We start from the raw sequence: 24,133 nt of genomic DNA, 5'->3' as shown, positions 1-24,133 counted from the left end.
CATATAGATAAACTAACGGGGACCTGTGCGGTGCACAGGATTTATTAAGAGAAAGCTAAATAGTAAAAAGGGTCATATACTAAAATACCCCTTATAGTTTCATGGATTTACTAAAATCTACCCTATAGTTAGCATTTTAATAAACCACCATTTATAATTTGCAATGGGTTTAATCAATCTTCCATTAGAAGATAGTGGAAAATGACAATGTTGACCCTAATGTTCATTTAAATAAATTTAATCAAAGAAAATTTAATATTAAAATACTAAAAAGACACGAGCAACCACAACATTGGCTATATTTGGTTAATTTTGTTTTTTATACAAAAAAAGTATTAGGGGTATTTTGGGAATAAAACATCATGGACCTAATGGAAAAATGGATTCTGAAATTAACCCCCATCCTTGATCCTCGACAAGGATGGGTTCCCTATGAGGGCCTGAATCCCCAAAAAGTTTTTCAGATAATAGTATTTATTCAAAATAAATTTATTTAAAATAAATAAAAATTTTAAATTATAAATAATGTTTTAAATATGTTGATATATATATATATAATATAAATAATATAATAGTATATTTATATTAAATATAAGTCGGGGTCGGGGTTGGGTGGGGACCTCAATCCCCATCCCCGACCCCGACCTCGACTGGGGATTCCTTTTAAGACACGAGCAACCACCCCATTGACTATATTCGGTCAATTTTGTTTTTTATACAAAAAAAAATGTTAGGGGTATTTTGGGAATAAAACATCATGGGCCTAATGGAAAAACAAATCCTGAAATTAACCTCCATCCCTGATCCTCAACGAGGATGGGTTCCTATGGGGGCTCGAATCCCCAAAATGTTTTTCAGATAATAGAATTTTTTAAATAAATTTATTTAAAATAAATAAACATTTTAAATTATAAATAATGTTTTAAATATGTTTTGATATATATAATATAAATAATATAATTATATATTTAATATAAATATACTATTTATATTTAATAGTATATTTAATATATATATATATATATATATATATATATATATATATATATATATATATATATAATCTAGGTCGGGGTCAATGTGGGGAGGGGACCTCAATCCCCATCCCCGACCCCAACCTCGACTGGGGATTCCTATTAAGACATGGGCAACCACTCCATTGGCTATATTCGATAAAATTTGTTTTTTATACAAAAAAAACATTAGGGGTATTTTGGGAATAAAACATCATGGGCCTAATGGCAAAACAAATTCCAAAATTAACCCCCTTCCTTGATCCTCAACGGAGATGGGTTCCCTACGGGGGCCCAAATCCCCAAAATGTTTTTCAGGTAATAGTATTTTTTTAAATAAATAAAAATTTTAAATTATAAATAATGTTTTAAATATGTTTTGATATATATAATATAAATAATATAATAGTATATTTATATTAGTATATTTAATATATTAAATATATATTTAATAATATACCTCAATCCCCATCCCGACCACGACCTCGACTGGGGATTCCTATTAATCCACATCCCCGACCCACCTCACCAAAACAATCCCCATCCCCAACCCCATTAGGTCAGGGAAGTCGGATCCCCGTTGGGGATGGGGAAAATAGCAATCTTTAAAAGTGTGTTCTAATAAATAACCCTAATAGAAACACATAAGAGTATAGAATTGTTTTATATTTTCAACTTTTAAATAATTAATAATTATTCATATTTTACATAATACATTTAATAAAATTTTTATAATACAAAAATAACAATAATTAATTTCAGTTAGATTGATCAAACTGATGAAACCGACCAACATGATTAAATCGACCCGAGTTGGTTGGTTTTCTAGTATGCAATCAAGTTGGATTAGTTATAATAAATATTTAGTTATTTAAATATTTAAATAATCTATAAAATACTTAATTTTTTTTATTATTTAAAGCTATTACATATTTTTAAATATTTAAAAAACATTTAAATCGATAATCCAAAAAAACATAATTTAAATTATTAGTACATTATTTCATGATATATTTTGTAAAAAGATAAAATTATTTTTTGTGTTTTTAATACATATTTTAAAGTTATTATATAATTTTGTTAGAATATTTAAATAATTGTTAAATAAGAATTAGAGATAAATTAGAGATAAATAGAAATTAAAGATAATTTAGAAGATAAATAAGAATTAGAGATAATTTAAAAGATAAATAAGAATTAGAGATAATTTTGAAAAAAGTGGGGGATAATGGGGGAGGTAGTTTAGGAGTAATTTTAGGAGAAGAGATTATTTAGGTTTTTGGAAATGTACATCTCATTGGTTGTTTAAAAAATGACATGAAATTAAAAAAATAAAAAATTCAAAAAGGGGAAAATTTCTAGACTTCCTTGTTTTAATATATATACTAGGGGAGGGGCCCTTGCGTTGCAGGGAAAAACTATGTGCTTAAAAAGGTGAGAGAAAAGAATGAGTAATTTCATTTGATGCAATTATAATAAGTCAATTAATCATGTTTAATAATTAATAAGTAAACACAAATAAATCATATAAATATGACTATATATTTATAATATAAAATTATATATAAATAAGATAATGCTTGCAACATTTGATGAAACATTAAATTATATGTAACGATCTTTTAACAAAATGGGAGCGGGAGTGTACTGAACCCTATACCCTAAATCTTAAAAGAAGTAGCTAGGAGAAAGGGAGCCCCCTCCCTCTTATGATTTTGGGTCCATAGAAAACCGTCTCTTTCCTTTTCTCTCCCCCATTCTTTATGTCTTTAAAATGTGTTAAAGTAACTAATTTAATTTAAATAATTACATTAATACTAAAAAATTAATTAGTTAAATCAATTAATTAATCTAAACTTAGTTGATTAAGTGATTTAATTAAGTATTTATTTTAACTGAGTTGTATAAAATAATTACTTAATTAATTAATGAAATTAAATTGAGAGGGAGAGAAAGTGTTCCTAAGAGGAGGTAGAGAATGAGTAGAGTACCAATGGTTGATGCTTGGGCTGAGAAAGATAAGATAAGATGTCTTTGGTCTGAAAAGTATTAAATATGAAAAAAAATGACAAGTTGGGAGTTTATTTATACTAAAAAACATTGCACTGGATTATTTTCTACAATTTTTTAGTATTAATTTAATTAGCAAATATAATCTAATGGCCACATCTCATAGAACGCTCCTCACAGCCACAATCCAGTGTATTAGCAACATGCAGTGAGGTCGTGAGGAGTGAGTGTGGACTTGTACAGTTGTACTCAAAATATTTATCAAACCACTTATGGCATCTTTGGCAAGCAAGAGAAGTAATTAAAACCAAGTGAGAATAAATCATGAAAATTCTATTTAAGAGAAATAGAATTTTTCATCACTAAATTTTTTTTTTTCCATTGTCAAAGATTATCCAATAGCACTCTGGCATTGTTCCAACGTACACCTATTTACTCTCTGGTTCTTGATTGCATGGTTGCTGGTTAAGATGAAGAACTAGAACACATTGCTGCAAGACCAGAACAGATTTGATGTAGTATAAATATAGAAATGAAAAGGAAGGAGAGGAAGGTAGCTTTGGTAGCGTCTAGTAAGGAGAGAAAAGGAGTGGATGGGTGCATGGTGGGCAGGGTTTGACTACTACTAATAACGGTAGCAACCCAATAATTTTGTAAAAACCGAGGAACAAGAAAAAAATATCTGGTTCAGTGCTGCGTGCGAGAGAGGGAGATAGGAGGGAATGGAAGGTGCGTGGGCAAAAACCAAGGAACAAAAAATGAAACTTTGCAATTGCAGCTATACAACTATTCGTCAAAAGTCCAAAACTATCTATGTATAACAAAATAAGTACAGCTATCCTATCAAAAAAGCTGACCTATCAAATTGAAAATCAATAAATTAAACTAAATAAATAATTGATACATATACATTATACAATCGAATCAAACCAGATGTTATCAAATTGAATCAGTGTCTATTTGAATTCAGTAAGTTGGGAAAAAAGAGAAAAATCCCCAATTATTTACCTCAGGAGTAGTTAGAATAATATCTACTTGTATATTTCTTATGTTATAAGAATCACTGTCACCTATAAGCTCCATACAATTGACCGCCCATGAACCAAGCTTCTAGTTTCAATCCCAGAGCTTCTCTTGTACCAAGGCCTTTGATGGAGCTATATATATATATATATATATATATATATATATATATCTTTTTGCAACATTCAAGCAAATGAAAGAAGGTGTCAGTCTTTGTAAGGGAATATATTTTACCAATGAAATAAAATACCAGTCAGAAAGGCATAGATTTCCCCTAAAGCATGCACGTTCAAAGACTCAAGATGTAAACTGTTCTATGTCAATTAGAAGGTACTAAATGTTAATCAAGATCAGCTATCGACATATAATATGGCTAAAAGCACCAAAATTTCGATTTAGAGTTGCCTTGAGAACATTTAGTTTAGACATGATCAGAATCAATAGAATAAAATATCAACAACTCTTAAATGAAAAACTTGATTGAAAAAGGGCTTGATTATGGACGTTTGAGTCTGTCGAGGTAGTTAACGTACTGTTTTGAGAGTTCCCTTTATATGAATGAACTCTCTTTCCTTTGAGAGGAACTTTGAGAGAAGCCTCAAAATGCACAGTTCAAATAAGACTGTTTTACCACTACCAGTTGGTGCTGAAATGACCATGTTTATGTCAGAGAGATAACATCCAGAGAAGCACTCACTCTGCAATGAATTAAAATATCTGCATGCAGAAGAAACAAATCCATATTAATTCAAACATTTGAATCTCTGTGAATTTCTATTTTTTCATCGATCATAATGCAAAATTGTAGATAAGAAATTGACAAGCAAAAAGAAAAGTATCAAAAGTTGACTGGTAATATTTAGTTTTTCAATTTTCTGGATAGACTAAATCACTGAATTGAGACCTGGAAATTCCAATCTAACAGTACAAAACCTCAATTATTGCCACGTGGAGAGCACTTATTTTCATATTCATAAAAATTTTTCAATTTGTATCTTAAAAAGCAGTAAAGCATGACAAGCTTGCAATTTTGTCCACTGTTTAAAATTTCAATTGAATCAACTCAAGGCTCCCAGATTTGCAGTATATACATGAAAATACCAATGCATATGTAGCAAGCCTTCCTCTCTTACACCTAAATGAAAAAAAATATCAAATTCACGAAATGCCAAAAGAGATCAGTCCATCTTCTACTGACTCAAAGATTTTCTTTAGAAGATTTATAAAAGAGTACTGTGCATGAAGTGTGTAGAGAGCAGAACATTCATTATACAAACAAGACGAAAAGGATGGGTTAACTACTAGTGGTTAGGATGGGTTAACTACTAGTGGTTAGAGAATGGCAATATCAGTGTGCATGAAGTGGTTAGAGATGTGCAGAGAAAATCATGTTTAGATTGATACCAAGATCAGCTAAATCATTCACTTATAGTCTTTCTAGTCAAGAGGTTAAAGGATGGGTTAACTACTAGTCATTCACTTGTACTCTATGTGCTAGCTTTCTCAGAAAGTCTGGATATTTCTGCATTCAGAATTAAACTCTGTTTGTTATCTCTATGATTAGTAACTATTTGAAAATCTCAGCTAAATCATTCACTTATAGTCTAGCTTTCTCATAAAGTCAATGGACAGTGAGATTTGAAGAGATTGAGGTGAATGGAGACTCTCAAGTAGTCACCAGATGGATAAGGGATGATTGTGATGATTCATAAAGATTTAGACAGCATACGAGAAGGGCATGAATATTTCATGCAATTGGATTGCATGGTCAGCATACTCAGTAGCCAATGAGCTTGATTGGGACTGTGCCTTTGAAGAACAAATTCTAACGAGATTTTCTACATTGCATAAGTTGTATACTTTGTCCATGCTGTTCAAGCTTTTCTTTTTTGGAGGGGGCATTCCTCTTGAGAAGTACTGCTGGTCTGGGATAAAAAGCTGTTTGGCATGAGTGACTGCAATCCAATATCTGTCATTAATTTTTTTCAGGAGCTGGCAACTGAAAGGATTGAGTAAAGAAGGCTATATTGTGTGGAAAACCACTGTTAATGCTGTAATATGGATTATTTGATCAGAGAGAAATTCAAGAATTTTAAATAAGTTCGAATCTGAAGATAAGCTAAAAGCTATTCTAATGGGAGAATTTTGTCTTAGGTTGGTGTGCATAGACTGTTTAAGTAAAGTCCTATGTTTTTTTTATTATGAATAATCTCTTTCTGTAAATCAAAGGCCTTCATGTAAATTCCCATTGTACAGATCCTCAATGCACATGAGTTCTCTTTTTGATTGAATGAATATACTTTACCTTCTTCAAAAATAAAAATGCATCAACTTCCCGTAAGCAAACTCATGGTGAATAGCCAAATCCCACCCTTTTCCACAGCCCCTAAACATATAAGATGGAAATTATACACGGAAATTGCAGAAAGGGGTTAAATAACAATAAGGTCCCTCAGAATTAGCATTGACAGAATATCGTCCAGAAAGAAAAGGTCAACAAATTACAACAACAAAAAAAAAAGTAAAACAGAAATTCAGAATTCATGGAAGCATCAAACCAACAACAACAAAAAATTTGAGAGAAGCATACGTCTTACTCTTATGATCCCAAAGCCCCCCATCCATATAGGCGTTGCTTAAAGTGAATCAGATCAAGAGAACCAACATATCAATCTCCTCACTCAGAAGGATCTGGGCTTTTAGATTCCCTTTGCTGCATTCTCAAGCCTCTTACCATATACATTTTAACTTAATAGATATATATATATATCAATTTTGCTTTTTATACAAAAAAAAATATTATGGGTATTTTTAGAATAAAACATCATGGCCTTGGCAAAACAAACATTCCTTAATGAAATGTTGATTAAGTAAATAAGTTGTAAAATACATGGGATGTTTTAGTAAAATGAAAACTATAAGGTAGGTTTAAGTAAATATGTAAAACTATAAGGTGTGCAGGAATGGCAATGGGGTGGGGATCATATTCCCCATCCCCAACCCTGATTCTGAAATTAACCCCCATCCCTGATTCTCGATGGGGATGGGTTCCCTATGAGGGCCCGAATCCCGAAAATGTTTTTCAGATAATAATATTTTTTAAAATAAATAAAAAATTTTAATTATAAATAACAGTCTTGGGGCAAATGGTTGTCTTTCTTACAAATAAAACAACAATTGCTTTGTTTTTCACCTCTTCCTATTCCATATAATCTACCTCTTCCTCGTTCGCTTCCATTATTTTGGTATCCTCTTCCTCTACCTTGATGTGACCATTCTCTTGGAGTTTCTTTTTCACCATCATTCTTTTTTTTTTTAAATGGTGAGTTTGGACTGAAAAGTTTGCTCCAATGAAGAAGATGAAATTTTTTTTATTCTATCCTCATGAGTTTTAGGTGAGCTCATTAATTCATGCATGGATAGTTTAGTCAAATCTTTGGCTTCTTCAATGGCAGCCACCACATGATCAAACTTAACTGGTAAGCTCCTCAAAACCATTTTTATAATTTTTTTATCTGAAATAACATCTCCATATGTCCTTATTTGATTTACAATACCAACAACTCTAGAAAAGAACTCTTGAACAGATTCACTTTCTTTCATCATAATCTCTCCAAAGAGTTTGAAGTTTTATGGATATTACCTTTTTGGTGCCCTGAAACTCTTTCTTGAGAATATCCCATGCTTCTTTTGAGCTTTTGCCAGTCATGATTAGACCTGTTCATGGGCCGGGTCAGGTCGGGCTTTCACTTGTCACTAATGAAAATATACTAGGCCCGAGCCCGAGCCCAACCCGACCAACGGGCCTATAATTTGGGCCCAAGCCCGGCCTTGGTAAAAAGCCCGAAACCCAAGCCCGAAGCCCGACCTAATTGAAAAAAAAAAAACAATTTTCCCTATTCAAATTAGAATTAAAAATTCATATAGTATTTTTTTCTATTTAAATGAACAATGGGCCTACAATATGGTATTTTTCCCTTTCTTTTATATTTTAAAACACAATTTTACATTCTTAAATCAAAAAATTTTATTCAAATGGACATAATCACATAACTAATTTTAAGTTTAATATTAGGTTGAGCCGGGCTGGGCTATTTTGACAAAACCCGAGCCCGGCTCGAATTTATTGCGGGCCGGGCTTTTTGGCCCGAATTTAAGCCCGCGGGCCTATAAGCATGTTCAAGCCCGTCCGGGGGTCAGGAGGTCTAGTCATGATTCTTGGAAAGATTGTTTTACTTACTGCTTGCTGAATATGGTACAGGGCTCTAGCATCATCTTTCCTATTTTCTTTGTACTCCTTCTTGTCTTCAGTCCATGTTGCAAGTTATTCACGATTTTCTGGTTCTTCATATCCTTCTTCTACCAGCTCCCAAATCTCCTTTGAGATGAAAAATGTTTTCACCTGTATGCTCCAATAGTCATAGTTTTCTCCATAAAAAATAGGAAGTAAAAATTTTTTAAAATGATCTAAAACAAAGCTGTTGGAACTTGATGCTATGAAAGGTTTTAGTTTTATATTTGAATGGTTGAAAGGATCTTTTCTTTGATATCAAAAGTTTATTGGAGCAATGAAAGTGTGGTGGTAAAAATCAAAGGAAGAACCCAAAAAAAAATCTGTAAAAGAGAAGAGGAATATAGAATAAAGAGAAGAAGAGAAGAATATGAAAAGCCCACGTAGAATTCTAAGTTTACTTCGTTCTTAGCTTATTGAACTCTATTACAAAATATTTCAGATTACAAGATATATAAAGAATTTTAGTTTTACACTGTTTCCAACTCCCAAAGCAACAAGATAAAATATAAAATATAAAAGAAAATTACAAAATTACCACTCTAACTTTTCAACAAAACCCAATATTACCTTTGGTCATTCTTATGTAATCTAGGTAAAAATCACCGCCCGTAGGCAAATCTGTTACGCCAGTTTTCAGATCTAGCGTTTCAAGGAGGGAGAGGAGACACACGGGAGAGAGAGAGATGGAATCGGAGGGTCATCGGCCACAGTCTTTTCGCAACTCACATTGATGAAAATTTTCAATTCCGGGTGCAGTCGGTGGCTTTTCAGGCAATAAAACCAAAGTAGAGCATACGCAGCGTTCTCCTTCATGGTCGCAGTTCCAGTCTCGAGAGCTCCTTGCAGGGGCTTAATTGCTCCCAACGCAGTAATTAGATCCTTATTCTTATCGCACAAAGATTTAGTATCGTGGTGGCACTATTCTCTTGAAGCTGAGAATCGGAAGAACAAATTAGTGAGATTAAAGGTCTTTAGTATCTATGGCCGCCTGCCTCTGCAAGGCGAGAAAGCTGGACTCAAGTTCTTTGCAACTCTTTTGAATCCTGAAAGGCACAACTAGGAGGCGGTGGCTATGCATAGTTTCCTACTTTCTCTAAAAATAAGTAAATGTGAACCCTTTAGGATTACAACCAAACAAATGAATTAAGTGAAAAAGATGGAAATATTGAGATCATAATCTAAGAAAAAACAAAATCTTTGTTATAATGTACTTTCCATATAGATTAGATCTGCATAAGAAACTAGAGAACCCAATATTTTCCAAAATGGAGAAAAACTAATATCAGGAGCAATGTTTTAATTGAATTCGAAAACCAGATATAATGTATTGTTTCTTTGTCTGCTACAGTCTTCTGTGCTCAGCCGACAAAACTGAAAATTGTGTAGGCAAAGCATTTTAACAATAAAAAACGAATGAGTGGGAGAGAGAATGAAAGGGAAGGAGAAGAGAGAGAGAGAGAGAGAATGGGAGATCGGAGAAAGAGGGGATGCATTCCATTCTACCGCTGCAACTTGTTGTAGTGGCGGTGATAGAACAGGGGAAGGAAGAAGAAAAAGAAAAAAAGAAGACGAAAAAGGAAAAGAAAAAAAAGGAAGAAGGGGAGGAAAAAGGAGATAATGAGAGAGAAAGAGTGTTGAAGAGTTGAAGAAGAGGGGTCGCCGCACTCTATTCAGTGTTGCAGTGGGAAAGATGATGACCAGTGAAAGATTGGGATCTTTTATGTGTTCTTTTTCTTACTTTTGATGCATGGACTATGACCCCAAAAATATATATCTCCTTGGGTACCTTTATCTTAGGAAAATCGAGTGTTTCAGAAAGGAGAAGCTTGGTTGTTGAACCTGAACCGTAGGGAAAAACCCGTTAACAAAGCCGCAACATTGTTGAAATCCTCGCCATCATTGTCTAACCTCCTCCAGGATCCAAAACCTGTTAACGGAGTTGCCTAGAAGAAACCAGTTAATGAAGCGAAAAAGAGGAAGAACGAAGTCACCGCCACTGGTTCAGCGATGACAGGGGGGATGGAAACTATGAGAAGAGAAGAAGAAGAAGAAGAAGAAGAAGAAGAAGAAGAAGAAGAAGAAGAAGAAGAAGAAGAGAGAGAGAGAGGTGAGGAAACTCGCTAGAGATGGAAACGGAAACGGAAACGAATACAATGACGGAGATAGAGATGAAGAGAGAAAAGCGATTTGCTTCTAAAATTTGGGTTTTATTTTGAAAATTTCTGCAATAATGGAGGATAAATTTGATATTTTGTTTTTTTTTTCTATTAGCACTTAATAACGATGTCAAGACAATAATTAAACAATAAGGGTATAGTTAGTCAATTAGCTAAATAGTAGGGGTAATTTAAAAAGCTTGCCCTAAATATTATCAATTTGGATGTATAATTTTCAATAGTGAGTAGGTCTATCCCTCCATTACAAGTTAAAAAGTAGGGTAAATTTTTTAAACTACCCTATGATTTAGCTAATTGACTAACTATACCCTTACTTTAGAAAATTAACTGATGCTACCCCTCCTGTTTCTAACAATTGACCAACTCTTTTCTTACCGTTAACCTCTGTCAAAAAATGCACAATGCCTAAACTACCCTTCGAAGTTCAGATGTTGTCGCCGCTAGGTGGAGTTATAGGGCAGCAGGTGGAGTTACACATATCTTTCTAGTTTCTACTCTACCTCTTCTCTCTACCCTTATGGTAAATTTCTACTCTACCTCTTTCTCTCTCCAATAGTTTCTACTCCACCCACCCGCCAATGGGTGGAGTTACAGGGTAGTGTCGCCGCTCGCCTAGAGGAAGAAGAGAGAGAGATCGGAGTTCAGATGCTATTGTCGTCACCCAGAGGAAGAAGAGAGAGGGAGAGAGAGAAATCGAATTTCAAAGAGGTTGCTGCCGCCGTTGCCCAGAGGAATAAGAGAGAGAAAGAGAGATTGGAGTTCAAAGGGGGTTATCGTCACCGTCACCTAGAGGAAGAATAGAGAGAGAAAGAGATGGGAGTTCAGAGGGGGTTGCCATCACCGTCGCCCAAAGGAAGAAGAGAGAGAGAGAGAGAGAGATTGGAGTTTAAAGGGAGTTGTCGTTGTCATCACCCCTGTTCAGTTCGCTCATACCACTTCAGTTGCCGCTGCTGACGCCCCTATTCGGCTCACTCGTTCTCTGTTTTAATTTTCTTTTATTCATTTTTTTGTTCTTAATTGTGAAAAGATCAACATATGCTTTACTTTTTTTTGGTTTTTTTTAGTTCTTTTATACAGTGCGGATACGGTGAAGTTCTCTCCGGTGATCTGGTGTTGATGGAGACTATAGGAGGAAGATAGAGGGAAGAGAGAGAAGTCGGAGGAGGAAGGGTGTGCTAGGTCGAGAGGAAGGGGAAAGGATAGCATTGAGTTTTAAAAAATTTTAAACGTCACGTGGTGTCACGTGTTTATGGGTTTTGACGGAATATTAACTAACGGTAAGGGTAGAGTTAATCAATTGTCAGAAACAGTAAGGGTAGCATTAGTCAATTTTCAAACAGTAAGGGTACACTTAGTCAATTAACTAAACCATAAGGGTAGTTTAAGAAATTTACCCTCAAAAGTATATGCATGGATGAATTAATAATTGGGCCGGTTACATGGAGCCTGGTTTAGAACTGGTTTGGAACCGGGTCTACCCTAAGCTGGATTGCCAGCACTAGGGCCAAGAGATAACTTAAACTTCTAATTTCTCGAAGAAACATGGGCTGCAAGTGGGATTTTCTCGTCCTAAAAAATTTCAACTACATTAAGCTCAGGTTAGGGTTTGGGCTTGTTGAATTTTTAACAAATTCCCAACTCAATCCGATCCAAATTGCACCCCTGGTACCAAATTGATAGGAGGGTGCATTGTGCAGTGCTCAATACGACCCACCAATCAATAATTTATATAAATTCTGATGATCCTACATATGTATTATCTTCAATAAATATAGATATAAGTAAATCATCTCAGTTCATGTAATGTAATAGGAATATCTCTAAAACTAGGATGGATTTAGGCTATTTAACCATTGGAACCAAGGTTGAAAGTATCGCCACATATCAGTCCGTATCGGCTGATACATATTGTACCGATGGCTTCCCGATATGCCCCTCCAGGGGTTGTATTGGGTCAGACCATGATTTAGAGGGTAGTCGACTTAAACCGACTCCTCTGAACTGGTTTTAAAAAAAATAATAAAAAGGGTTGGTAAATAGAGAAAATAGAAGAACAAACCACAAAACAAAGCATACAGCGATTTATGTGGCTCAACTTATTGCCTATGTCCATGGCGTCAAAGAGAATAAATCCACTACGAGTGATGGAAATTTACAATTACAGTGTTCATAGTCTCTCATCAAAACCCAAGCTCCCAACATACAAGGTACAAAATGACTTCCATGCAAGAATACACGAATATTTTGTAGAGGAAAAACCCTAATGAAATGGTCTCCATAAGATGCAACAACTGATCTCGCACCTTATGCAAGACCACTCGAGTGAGATCAGCAATCCTAAAATCAACAAATTCTAGCTGGAGATGAACCCGCGATACCAGGCTACTGCAAGTCCGGAGTCCCACGAAATCTTATACCTGCAAGATCCACCTGACTGCAAGGTCCAATGTCTACAAGACTAGGGACTAGCGATCTCCATCGCCCACACTCTCAGGGGTTCAGTGGTGAGCCCCTCCACTTCCATGATTCCATCAACCTTTTATTTAGGACTGGCAGTTAAAACAATTAACATTCGAAAACGCTCCCTTTACAGATTCAATATTTTCAAATTTTGCGCATATGGAAGTCTCGCGGCCCTGTTGAATGTTGATTATCACAACTCCTAGCTCTCCCAGTAATAATGATCTCCAACTCCACCAATAAGGAACGAAACGATTTGACATGTTTATACATCACCCACCCATCATATGCAATGCAACACAACCACACAAGTCCTAACTAGATATAGAAGAAATACGAAGCCTTCCTACCAATTACTTGGTTAACAAGTTGGGCAACAATGACGGTACCCAAGAAATTTCATGTCTACATGGTTAAAATAGTTATACCCATTTCTGTTCTCTAAGAGGAGATCTTGAATAGTCTGACCAGACACCTTGGAACAACCCCACTAAGAAGTGCTGGCATCTCCTGAAAGCTGAAACATGTTTGTCTTCAGCCACGCCAAACCACTTTGTTGGAGTGGTAAGTTCAAAACTCCAAATAGATAATGAAGATTCCCACGGTGATGCCAATTGCCATCCCTTCAATTTATTGGCCCTGATCTTCAATTGACTACCAGATGAAAACCAGTTTATTATCTTTCAAAAATAAGGCTCGAGATAACTCGGTAAGACTTGCATGAAAATGTATATAGTACATTTTTCCACTTCCTAAAATTACTGACCAGAAAACTACTCTTAAATTATCACAGATGAAAATCAAATATCCCAAGGGAGAAGGTCGCCAAGCGTACGAGTAAATCAACTCAATAAGAGTCCTTCAGAGACAAACCATTCTGAATTGGCATTTTGAATTTTTCAGACGACTGATAAATTCAGCACATACACTCTTTTATTAAAACTCAAAAGCAGAGTAGTAGATAAAAATCAGAGTCCACATCAAAAAACCTCCAGAACCTCAAACTTCCAAGCTTTCTGTTCCAAATCTTCAGTGCATCAGTCTCCTTCTCAAATGGCGTTGAAATACTCATCGAATACGATTGAAGGATATGGAGCATAGGAGAAAATTTTGGGAAAGAAGTCAACCCCCCCACTTCCCTTCTTAATCATTGTCCCCATGTACAGGCCCTAGAAAAAACAACACCGAAGTCAACAGTTGAAAACCATTCAATTTGGTTAAGTTTGAAATTAGACACCAACTTCTATCTCAAAGGAAATGCATAAACCATTGCCAACAAAGATGAAAGGGTTTCTATTGCCAACTAGAACAATGGGCACCATTAACAGAATCTTACCAGAGTTTACAGGAATGAATTTGCTTTTGTATTACTGGCCAGCACTACTAATTTATGGTTCATGGTGATATAAATTTAGCATGAATCTAAAGTAAACATACCAATGTAAGTACCCAATCTATATTACTGATCTAAAAAAACAGCACCTAATCTATTTGAACTTTTGAAAGGGTTCAACTATGATATCGGAAAGACATGATACCAGAAAAACTTAGAGCCAATCAACTATTATCATAAAAAGAGATGACCAATCTGTGGTGCTCATCAAAATTCACAGGGGTGCTTTGATTGGTCAGAGCTCTTCCAATACCATGTCTTTCCACTATCATAGATTTTCCCTTTTTGAAAAATGTTGAATTATTGATGGCCAGTCCATAGCTTTCAACTATATGCGCACATAAGAACCACAATATTGACATCAACAACTTCAGAAGGCAGTAAGAACAGTGCCTTTGTGTTGAAACAATCCCTCTCTATATGACCCAAGGGAATGATTCCAACAGAACAATTGACAAGAATTCAATCATAGAATGGCGACATAATTTCTCTACCCTTTCCTATACCTCTTTATCAGATGATTGTTGGACCAAAAAAAAGAAAAAAAAAAAACAAATGAGTATAGAAATACAATGACATTAATCAGAAAAAGAAACATAGTAATACCATAATAATTGGGATTCCTTTGAGAAAATTTTTACTGAGCGAGCCCTGTGATTATTCTCTGAGAAGTGTATACATCAGATTTAAAAGAAATACTCAGATATGACTAAGGCTTCATGTTAGAGGGATCATAATGAAATTGCTTCAATGTTTCCTTTTTTTTTCTTTGAAATGAAAAAGAAGATTGCTTCAGTGGTGGTTGACAAAAAAGAAACATAATGAATCAAGGAAGAAAAAGTACAATAGGCGGTCTCACTGCTAGATTCCAATCCCCTGGTTAAAGTCTCACCAACCAGAGAAGAGGAAAGGTAGAACCTCACCACCAAAAGAAGAATCTCTCATCTCCAAACAACTAGTTGGAGATGTCAAAACTAAGGTCCTTCAAAAGAGAGATGCATCATTACTTATGGTCAAGGCTAGGAAAGGAATCCCTAACTTGAACAAGCTCCTTACAAAAGGACAAAATTAGAAATATTCCAATGTGAAAATGTCTTTGCTTCTCTTGCATTTAAGGAGGTGGAACAGAAAGGAATCCCTTGTTACCAAAAATAAGAATGCAATACCAGTCAAGTGCAAAACTAGTTATGTTACCAAAGATATGAATTTAATACTTATGGAATGCATAAATAGCTATTGTTTAACAACACTTTTCAAAGAGCCTCAGCCCTAAATTAAGTTAAACAACACAAAAAAGAAAGACGAGTTAGAAACAAAATAGAAAAAGCCAAACAGTGATTCAACAATCTACCATATGCAGAAGGCAAAGAGCCATAGATTTGCAATTTTGGCAAGGATTTAAATTTCGTTTTCCAGTGCATTTTGACATCCTACAGAATCACCATTCTTTAGATATCAAGACACCAGCAGTGGGGAACTTTCCTTTGATTTCTGTCCACAGGGAAAAAAATAGACCTTAGCAGGGACTTTATGGGCCCATACAGCTCCAAGAGAGTGTCTCTCCATCAGAATTACTAAGATCATTGATTTTACAGAGAAGTGACTGGATTTATATCCAGTCCACCAAAGTTGATCAGCATACACTGGTTGAGGTTTCACCTTCTTCCACTAACTGCACAATTGCAGTAAGTGGTTCCACATCCCAACCTAATATTAACATACCTTCTCAGCCAGGGGACCCAAATTGGCTGACATGCAATCATCTCCTAGCATTCACTAACATCTTCTTGCTTATTTTCAGAAAAAACAAAAATGTTTGGGAAAGCTTGGAAAAGCAGCCTGTCACCACACCACCAATCCTTCCACAAATAGATATTCTCCCCATTACCAATCTTAAAAGAAAAGAACTTAAAGAAACTCTCTTTAAAGAATTACACCTTTTCACACACTTGATCCATAAGAGTCATTCACTGGGTTTGTTTCCCAACCAAGGCCTGCTTCACCATACTTGCAGCAATTTTCTCCACAATTCAGTCCCTTCTGATCCAAACTGCCATAACCATTTTGATAGAAGAGCTATGTTGATTTGTTTCAGAGGCCAAATATCAGTATCTCCTTTTGATTTACACACTTCTGGCCCAGGGATTTAAAAGGCATGCCTACAGGCAAGACACATCTCAAAGGCCTATGCCTCACCTAGGCCCAGGCATAGCCCCTTTGAAAAAGTGTACACCTATTGCACCTCAATTAAATTTTTGCGCTTTCTTGTACCTTTTAAAGTATGGTGGCTGGGCCCCCCAGACCCCCCCAACCAAGCCCCTTGAGGCAAGCCCAAACAAGTTCATACTAGGGTCTTAAATTCTTAATCTATACATAAGAAATGGTTTTCTAATTTAATTATAGTTCCTTATCTTTTAAAATTTGTTTTGTATTAAGAAGAATGAATAAACAACATTAGCAAAAAAGGGGGTTCAAAGCTTCAGTGAGTGAGCAACCTTTTTGCTAATGTTATTCTTCTTAATACAAGATAACTTTTAAAAGATAAGAAACTATAAATAAAATTGCAAAACCATTTCTTATGCATGAATTAAGAATTTAAGACCTTAGCATCTTAGCATGAACTTGATACAAAGGTGGCTCATAGAATTATGAATCAAAGATATTTAACATCAAATTAGCTATTTGAAGTAATGTGGTTGGGAAAGAAATAAAGAAGTTGACAGTTTGACATGCTTGAATTGCTTATATGTTTTGTTTAATTTTATTTTTGCATTTTCACTTTTAATATGTTTTATATGTTATCTTTAAGTATTTTAATTTGAGCTAATAGGCTTTTAAAAACATTTAGTTTAAAATAAGTCTGCATTTTTTAATTAATATCCTTTTTAATTTTTTATTTATTTTGAATTTTTTTAAAAAATTGCGCCTTCCTTCAAAAGGGCTTGCGCCTTGGGTGCAAAAAGCCCTTGATGCTTTTTTTTTGTGCCTTTCACGTTTAAAATGCTGTTTTGGCCATGCTACTAGGTGGAACTTCAAATTTTCTCTTCCATCCCATAGAAAATTTCTTCTCCACGTATGAATGACTAAGGCTATAGCCTTGAATAAGGACATGAAATAGGTAAAGAGATTTTATAATGCAATTCGAATAAGAATGATCTTCCCCTCTTTGGATGGGGCATCTCTCTTACAACCTACTAACTTATGCCCGATCCTCTCTCTTACTGATCCCAAATCTCCTTATCCCTACAATGAGCACCCAACAAGAGCCCCAGAAATTTGGATAGAAGGGAGCCTACCTAGGGGTGCAACTCGGATGGGCTCATGTTGGGATTTTGTCAAAATTTGAATAGACTGGAACTGTGTAAAATGCTAACTCGAGCCAACCCAAGTTGCACCCCTAAGCCTACTTGACAACACAACAGCAAACTCAACAATATTGATCCCAAGTTGCACTCCCTTAGAGATAGATTCCCTTCTGTTTACTCCTTGTCAGAAAACAAAAGAAAAGCAATCTCATCAGTGCTTGTTGATAATTCCTGAGACTTAGGCTTGAGAAGAGGTCCAAGGGATTCAGAAATGGGGATGGTTGATAATATAATTACTCAGTTAGGGGCAATCTTTCTAGATCAGTCTTGTAGGGATAGCAGAATTTGGAAACCGTCCCCTTCTGGTTTTTTCAATTGCTCTTCTTTCTACAATATTTTGCTTCAGACTTATAACTTTGCAGGGAACTTTCCTTCAAAGGAGGTGTGGGGTACTCCAAAAAGTTAATACCTTGGATTTACTGCAAAAATTCAGGCCTTTTGTTGAGAAGTGGTACTCCAAAAAGTTAATACCTTGGATTTACTGCAAAAAAAAGGCCAAATATGTGCCTCTCCCCCCATGTTCGTAGTCTCTGCTTTGGATCTAGTGAGACAATCTCACACTTACTAATCTCATGCCCTTTTGTGTTCATTATTTGGTCTTGGTTCTCTTCTCTCTTTGGTTGCAAGTGGACTCCTCCCCCCCCCACCCACCCGAGTATGGTGAGCCTCTTTGATCCATCTTTTTGCAGGCAACCAAAGGTTCGTGGAAGGGTTATGTGGAGAGCCACAAGAGCAGCTGTATTATGGTCAGTATGGGAGGAAAGAAACAATAGGATCTTCAAAGGTGTTTTTAGATCCAAGGAAGAGGTAGTGGAAGGAGTAACTACTAAGGTCATCTGTGGAAACCTTGTGATCTGTTTAAGAACTTCCTAGCTGAATATATTTACAGAAATTGGGGTACTGTGGCAGCTACAACTCCATCCAAAGCTGTGGTACAGGAAATTTGGTCCCCACTGACACAACAAAGGGTAAAACTGAACTTTGATGGAAGCTCTATTGGTAATCTGGGCCCATCTTGAATAGGAGGTTTTGCAGAGATGATGAAGGTAAGATAATGGCTCTGTACTCAGGTCCAGTAGGAATTGGAGATTCCTTAAGAGCAGAAATCTTGTAACTACATCAAGGATTAAGACTGACCAAACAATTGGGGCTACGGAAGATTGAGATAGAGGGGAACTCCAAATTGGTAATTGGGTGGATGCAATCAGGGCATCTAGGAATTTGGCACCATAGACAGCTGATAAGAAAAATTTTTAGCATAACAAGGGAGGTGGGTGTTTGTTTTAAGTGGGTAAGGAGATCAGTAAATGGATTAGCTGATACCTTAGCAAAACAAGGGACTGTAAGGGAAAGTTTTTACTGGGCAGTGCTGTAATGTATGATGTCTATTGGCTCAACCTCTTCTACTAGGGGTTGACTTTTGTATTTCAGTTTTAAACTCTCATTAATGAAGTTACCATTTCTCAAAAAAAGGTAACTGGGACAAGCTTATTGATCAAAAAAAAAAAAAGTTAACCGTTTCTCATTAAAAAAAAAAAAACAATATTGGAAACCTCCCTCACTGGGACAAGCTCCTTCTTTTGAAGGTTTATCCTCAAACCAAAAGTGTTGAGGTTTTAGACAGTTTTATGCAATTTGTAGTGGTAGTTTTTTATTATTTATTGTTTAGATAAGAAGCGGAGACCACAGCACTCTTGTTGGGTCCTTTTTGAGCAGTTATTTTAAGTGTTTTATGCTGTTTTATGTGTTAGCCACCCTATAAGGGCATATTGGTCTTTGTACTCATTATTTTAAATTATAAATAATAGTGAAGAGGACGGCCAGAATTATTGCTCTCTTCTCTTTCTTCTCTCTTTCCTTCTTCTTCAAGAAGTATTCTTTTTCTTTTATAGATTTTTATTTCAGCAATCTTCTACTTAGTATCAGAGCTCGGCTAGGGTTTCTTGGAATTCTTCCACACAGTCCTAGATCAACCGCTTGCATGAGGAGATAAAGGGCTGATCGATCTACTTCAGATTGCCCAGTTATTGGATTTCTTGGTGTTTCCTAGTCATCAGGAGGGTGATCTATGTTTTGGCAGCATCAAAATCATGAAGAACTAGTGTGGGGAAGAGTCCTAGTCAAGTTGGACTCTTCAATTTTGATATGATCTTGGGCACTCAGGTATTGTTGGACTTCTCTAGGTATTTTATAGGGGGCGGTAAGGTTTCTGGGAATTTCTGAGCCCTCTGGAGTGACCGATCCATATTTCTCTCTGGTGGGAGACAGTGGGAGGAGAGAGATTTCTCTCCGGATAGGGTTTTCTTCTTCCGAAAAGGTCTAGTACCCTTGTGTGTGAGATTGGTTTGATCTTGGAGGCTTTCTACCTAGTTATTTCCTGGTTTTGAGCAGTTTGAAGTTAAATGGAGAGTTGGAGTACTGAGCAGAAGTCCACCGGTAACATGGGTCTGGGTGTTGGAAGTAGTAGTGATATTTTTTGGTCTGAATTATTACTATAGTGAAATTTGATGGTACAAATTACCTAGAATGGACACAATCAGCCAAGATGGCCATTGGTGCTCGTGGGAAACTAAGGTACATCACTGGGGAGAAGAAACCTGATACAAATCCCTCCCGGTGGGTATAGGAGAATTACATGGTGATGGTCTAGCTGTATAACTCTATGTTACCTCACATTAGTAAAATTTTCTTGTGGGCTAATACTACAAAGGAGATTTGGGATGGAGTGACTGAAACCTATTCCCATAAACAAAATGTAGCTAGGGCCTATCAGTTAAGGAATCAGATGATTAGTACAAACAGGAGATAGACCTCTTGCCATGTATTTCTCCACACCGAAAACTCTTTGGCAGGAGATAGACCACTTAGAAGCTGTGGTTTGAGAGAGTATGAAGGATGCAGCAACCTATCAGGGGTTGTTAAAAAAGAATAGGATTTTTGAGTTCTTGGTTGGGTTGAACCCTAAATTTGACATTGCCAGGCAATACCTCCTTTTTAAAGCAAGTGTGACTCTTTATCAAGCTTATGCCTTTGTCTCTGGAGAGGAGAGCAGGAGGAATGTCATGTTGAGACAGCCTAGGATTGATTAGTCAGCTATGATTAGTACCATCAAATCTAAGCCAAATGGAGACAGGGGGAGTAATGAGGCTAGGAAGGAGGACAAGAAGGACTTGGTGTGTGACTATTGCAAGAAGACAAAGCATACCAGAGACACTTATTGGAAGCTTTAACCTCATCTCATACCATCTCGAGTCAAGAACAAGAAGGGAAATGCAAATGTGGCAATTACAGAAGACTCTTTAGGACCCCTTTCCCAAGTTGATTTGGAGTCCATTGTAGCAACAGTGAGAACTGAATTGAAGAAGTATGGACAAACTATGAGTAAGAAAGATTCAGCCAATTCTAGTTCTTCAGACGGGCAACACAGTGCAAGGCCAATCACACTACTTCCTTTGCTCATACAGGTAGTTCATATGCAGTTGCAAATCATGCATCCACCTCAGGTAAGGAGGGACCTCCCTAGATTATAGACTCAGGAGCATCTGAGTGCATGACCAATATATCTACCCTTTTTCGGTTCTTAACAGTTGTGCTCTGGTAGAGATAGAGTCCCTACGGCAAATGGTTCTCATATTCCCATTGCTAGGAAAGGGACTATTAGAGTGACTAATGACATTACTTTATCCTCTGTCTTACATGTCCCTAGACTCCATACTAATCTTCTTTCTGTAAACTCTCTGATAAAAAATTTGAATTGTTCAGTGACCTTCCTTCCTGGTAATTGTGTTTTGCAGGATCCGGAATCAAAGAAGACGATTGGGAGTGATCATGAGGTGAATGGAGTCTACCATTTGGATGAGATTCCGAAACATCAAAACCATCATGTTAGTAGCAACAGTAGTAATGGATCAGAGTCAGTAAGTTAGATTATGCTCTAGCATAATCATTTGGGTCATCTTTCTTTCATTTCATTAAGGTCTTTGTTTCCAAAGTTGTTTGAGTCATTCAGTTATCTAGTTTGGAATGTGAAAGTTGTCAATTGGAAAAGCATTGTAGACATTCTTTTAATCCAAGTAAAAAAAGAAGTTCATTTGCTTTTGATATTGTTCACACTAATGTATGGGGACCTTACCACATCCTCCATGGGTGGTTACCGTTATTTTCTCTTGTTTGTGGATGACCATACATGGTATTCTTGGATATATTGATGAAATCACGTGATGAAGTACCTATTTTGGTGCGACAATTCTACAAGACGGTTCTCACACAATTTGGAGTGATGATTAAAGTCTCCAGATCAGATAATGCTAGAGAATACTTTGAGAAGGACTTAGCCACATATTTTTTGGAGCATGGTGTGATTCATTAGAGTAGCTGTGCATATACACCGCAACAAAATGGGGTAGCAGAGAGGAAAAATAGACACAATGTGGAGGTGGCAAAAAGCCTTAAGGTGTGTGCCTCGGTTCCTATTCGTTTTTGGGGGGATGCAGTTCTCACAACCACGTATCTGATTAATTGTGTTCCTTCACGCACTTTGGGGTTTAAGGCACCTTTTAGCCTGCTTTTTCCAAATGGCGAGATATTTCATATGCCTTTGAGAGTCTTTGGGTGTATTTCCTTTGTTTACATTCTTGGACCTCATTGCAAGAAATTGGATCCGAAGGCCAAGAAATGTATTTTCCTTGGGTATGGTCAAAACCAAAAGGGGTTTTGTTGTTATAATCCAATGTTGGGGAGCAAGTTTGTCACTATGGATGTTACCTTCTTTAAGTCTACTTTCTTTTTCTCGGGTGGTTCTCCTCAGGGGAGAAGAACTCACAACCTATCCCTCTTCCTGTTTCATTTATTCTTTCATCCGATCCATTTGTTCCATCATCAACAACTCCAGTCTCATTCCCCGATCCACTACGGCCAACTTCACAGTCCTATCAGTGCCAACAGAAGAGGGTTGACTCCACACATGCTCAAATAGAAGAACTTGCACCACTCTCCGTCAGTCCATCTGAGATCCCAAGTTCAATTAATACAGTTCTAAGTATTTCCCTTGAGCCTAAGCCCATTATTTCCCTTGATAATGATGTTTCTGTACCTAACACTGTTGTTGCAGTTGATCCCATTGATCTTGATCTTCCCATTGCACTCCACAAAGGGAAGATAAAGTGTACATCCCATTGCATTTCACATCATCTTTCCTATAATGCCTTATCACCCTCCTACCATACTTTCCTTTCTTCCTTGGATTCTACGTCTATACCCAGGAATGTCAATGAGGCTCTCTCCAAACCTGAGTGGAAAATAGTTATGCAAGAAGAAATGAAAGCTTTGGTTAAGAATCAAATATGGGAGATAGTTGATCTTCCTACAAACAAAGAGACTGTCGGATGCAGATGGGTGTTCACTGTGAAGTACAGGGTTGATGGTAATATAGAAAGGTACAAGGCAAGGATGGTTGTAAAAGGGTATACACAGACCTATGGTATTGATTACCTGGAGACTTTTGCACCAGTTGCTAAGATGAGTTCAGTTCAAATAATCTTGTCCCTAGCAGCTACCTATTCATGGCCTCTATTCCAACTTGATGTTAAAAATGTTTTTCTTAATGGTGATCTACAAGAGAAGGTATATATGAGCATTCCAACTGGTTTTTATGAGAATGTTGGTAAGGGAAAAGTTTGCAGGCTGAAGAAATCACTATATGGTTAGATACAGTCACCTAGGGCATGGTTTAACAGGTTCAGAGGGGCACTTACCCGTTTTGGGTACACTACACACAAACTCAATCCGATCACACTCTCCTTGTAAAACGAAAAGAGGCACTCTTGTCAATATTGATTGTATATGTAGATGATATAGTTGTTACAGGAAATGATCTGAAAGAGATTGATGCACTCAAAAAGTCACTACAACAAGAGTTTGAGATCAAGGATCTAGGTGAACTAAAATATTTTTTGGGGATTAAAGTTGCAAGATCCAAGCATGGGATTTTCATCTCTAGAAGGGAGTATGTGTTGGACTTACTACAGGAAACTAGGAAGCTAGGAACTAAACCAGCTGATACTATATTTATGTATGACACGTTCAAACATTTCCTATGTTGTTAGTGTGGTGAGTTAGTACATGCATGCTCCTCGGGTTCAGCACTAGGAAGCCATCTAGAAGATACTTTTTTTTTATTAGTAAAAAGAAATTTCATTAATGAAAAGAAATTACAGGGGTTACAGTTTATGAGTAGCCTCGGCTACCCCACTATAGTGTATCCACTATTAAATTGATTTTTCACTCTTACAGTTGAACCCAAAAACAGTGATCCCTATTCACCCCTTGTTTGGAGGATACTTGCACATCTGAAGAAGCACTCTAGCAGAGGGATTCTTTTCTCAGATCATGAAAATTTA

The 24,133-nt window shown here is 36.3% G+C and overlaps 1 protein-coding gene across 6 annotated transcripts in view; it reads right to left on the bottom strand.

Annotated features, from left to right (window-relative positions):
• Positions 1-4,416: 4,416 nt before the first annotated feature.
• The window catches only part of LOC104601851 (uncharacterized), a 28,826-nt gene continuing 9,109 nt past the window's right edge, over positions 4,417-24,133 (bottom strand). Inside the window, exons 2-5 of one of the 6 annotated variants that reach the window (XM_088893337.1) lie at positions 8,287-9,272; positions 7,690-7,763; positions 6,352-6,432; positions 4,417-4,763 (exon numbers count right to left, since the gene is read on the bottom strand). In XM_088893337.1, the coding sequence (XP_088749463.1) occupies positions 9,242-9,272 (31 nt within the window). In that variant the 3' untranslated portion in view covers positions 4,417-4,763; positions 6,352-6,432; positions 7,690-7,763; positions 8,287-9,241. Of the gene's footprint in view, positions 4,764-6,351; positions 9,273-13,658; positions 14,147-24,133 lie in introns of those variants that run through there. The other 5 variants (XM_088893332.1, XM_088893333.1, XM_088893339.1 and 2 more) reach the window with 5 other exon arrangements.

Source organism: Nelumbo nucifera, chromosome 1 (genome assembly GCF_055504915.1).
Source record: "Nelumbo nucifera cultivar China Antique chromosome 1, China Antique-T2T, whole genome shotgun sequence".
Taxonomy (NCBI): Eukaryota; Viridiplantae; Streptophyta; class Magnoliopsida; order Proteales; family Nelumbonaceae; genus Nelumbo; species Nelumbo nucifera.
This window is presented reverse-complemented; position numbering and strand designations above follow the sequence as displayed.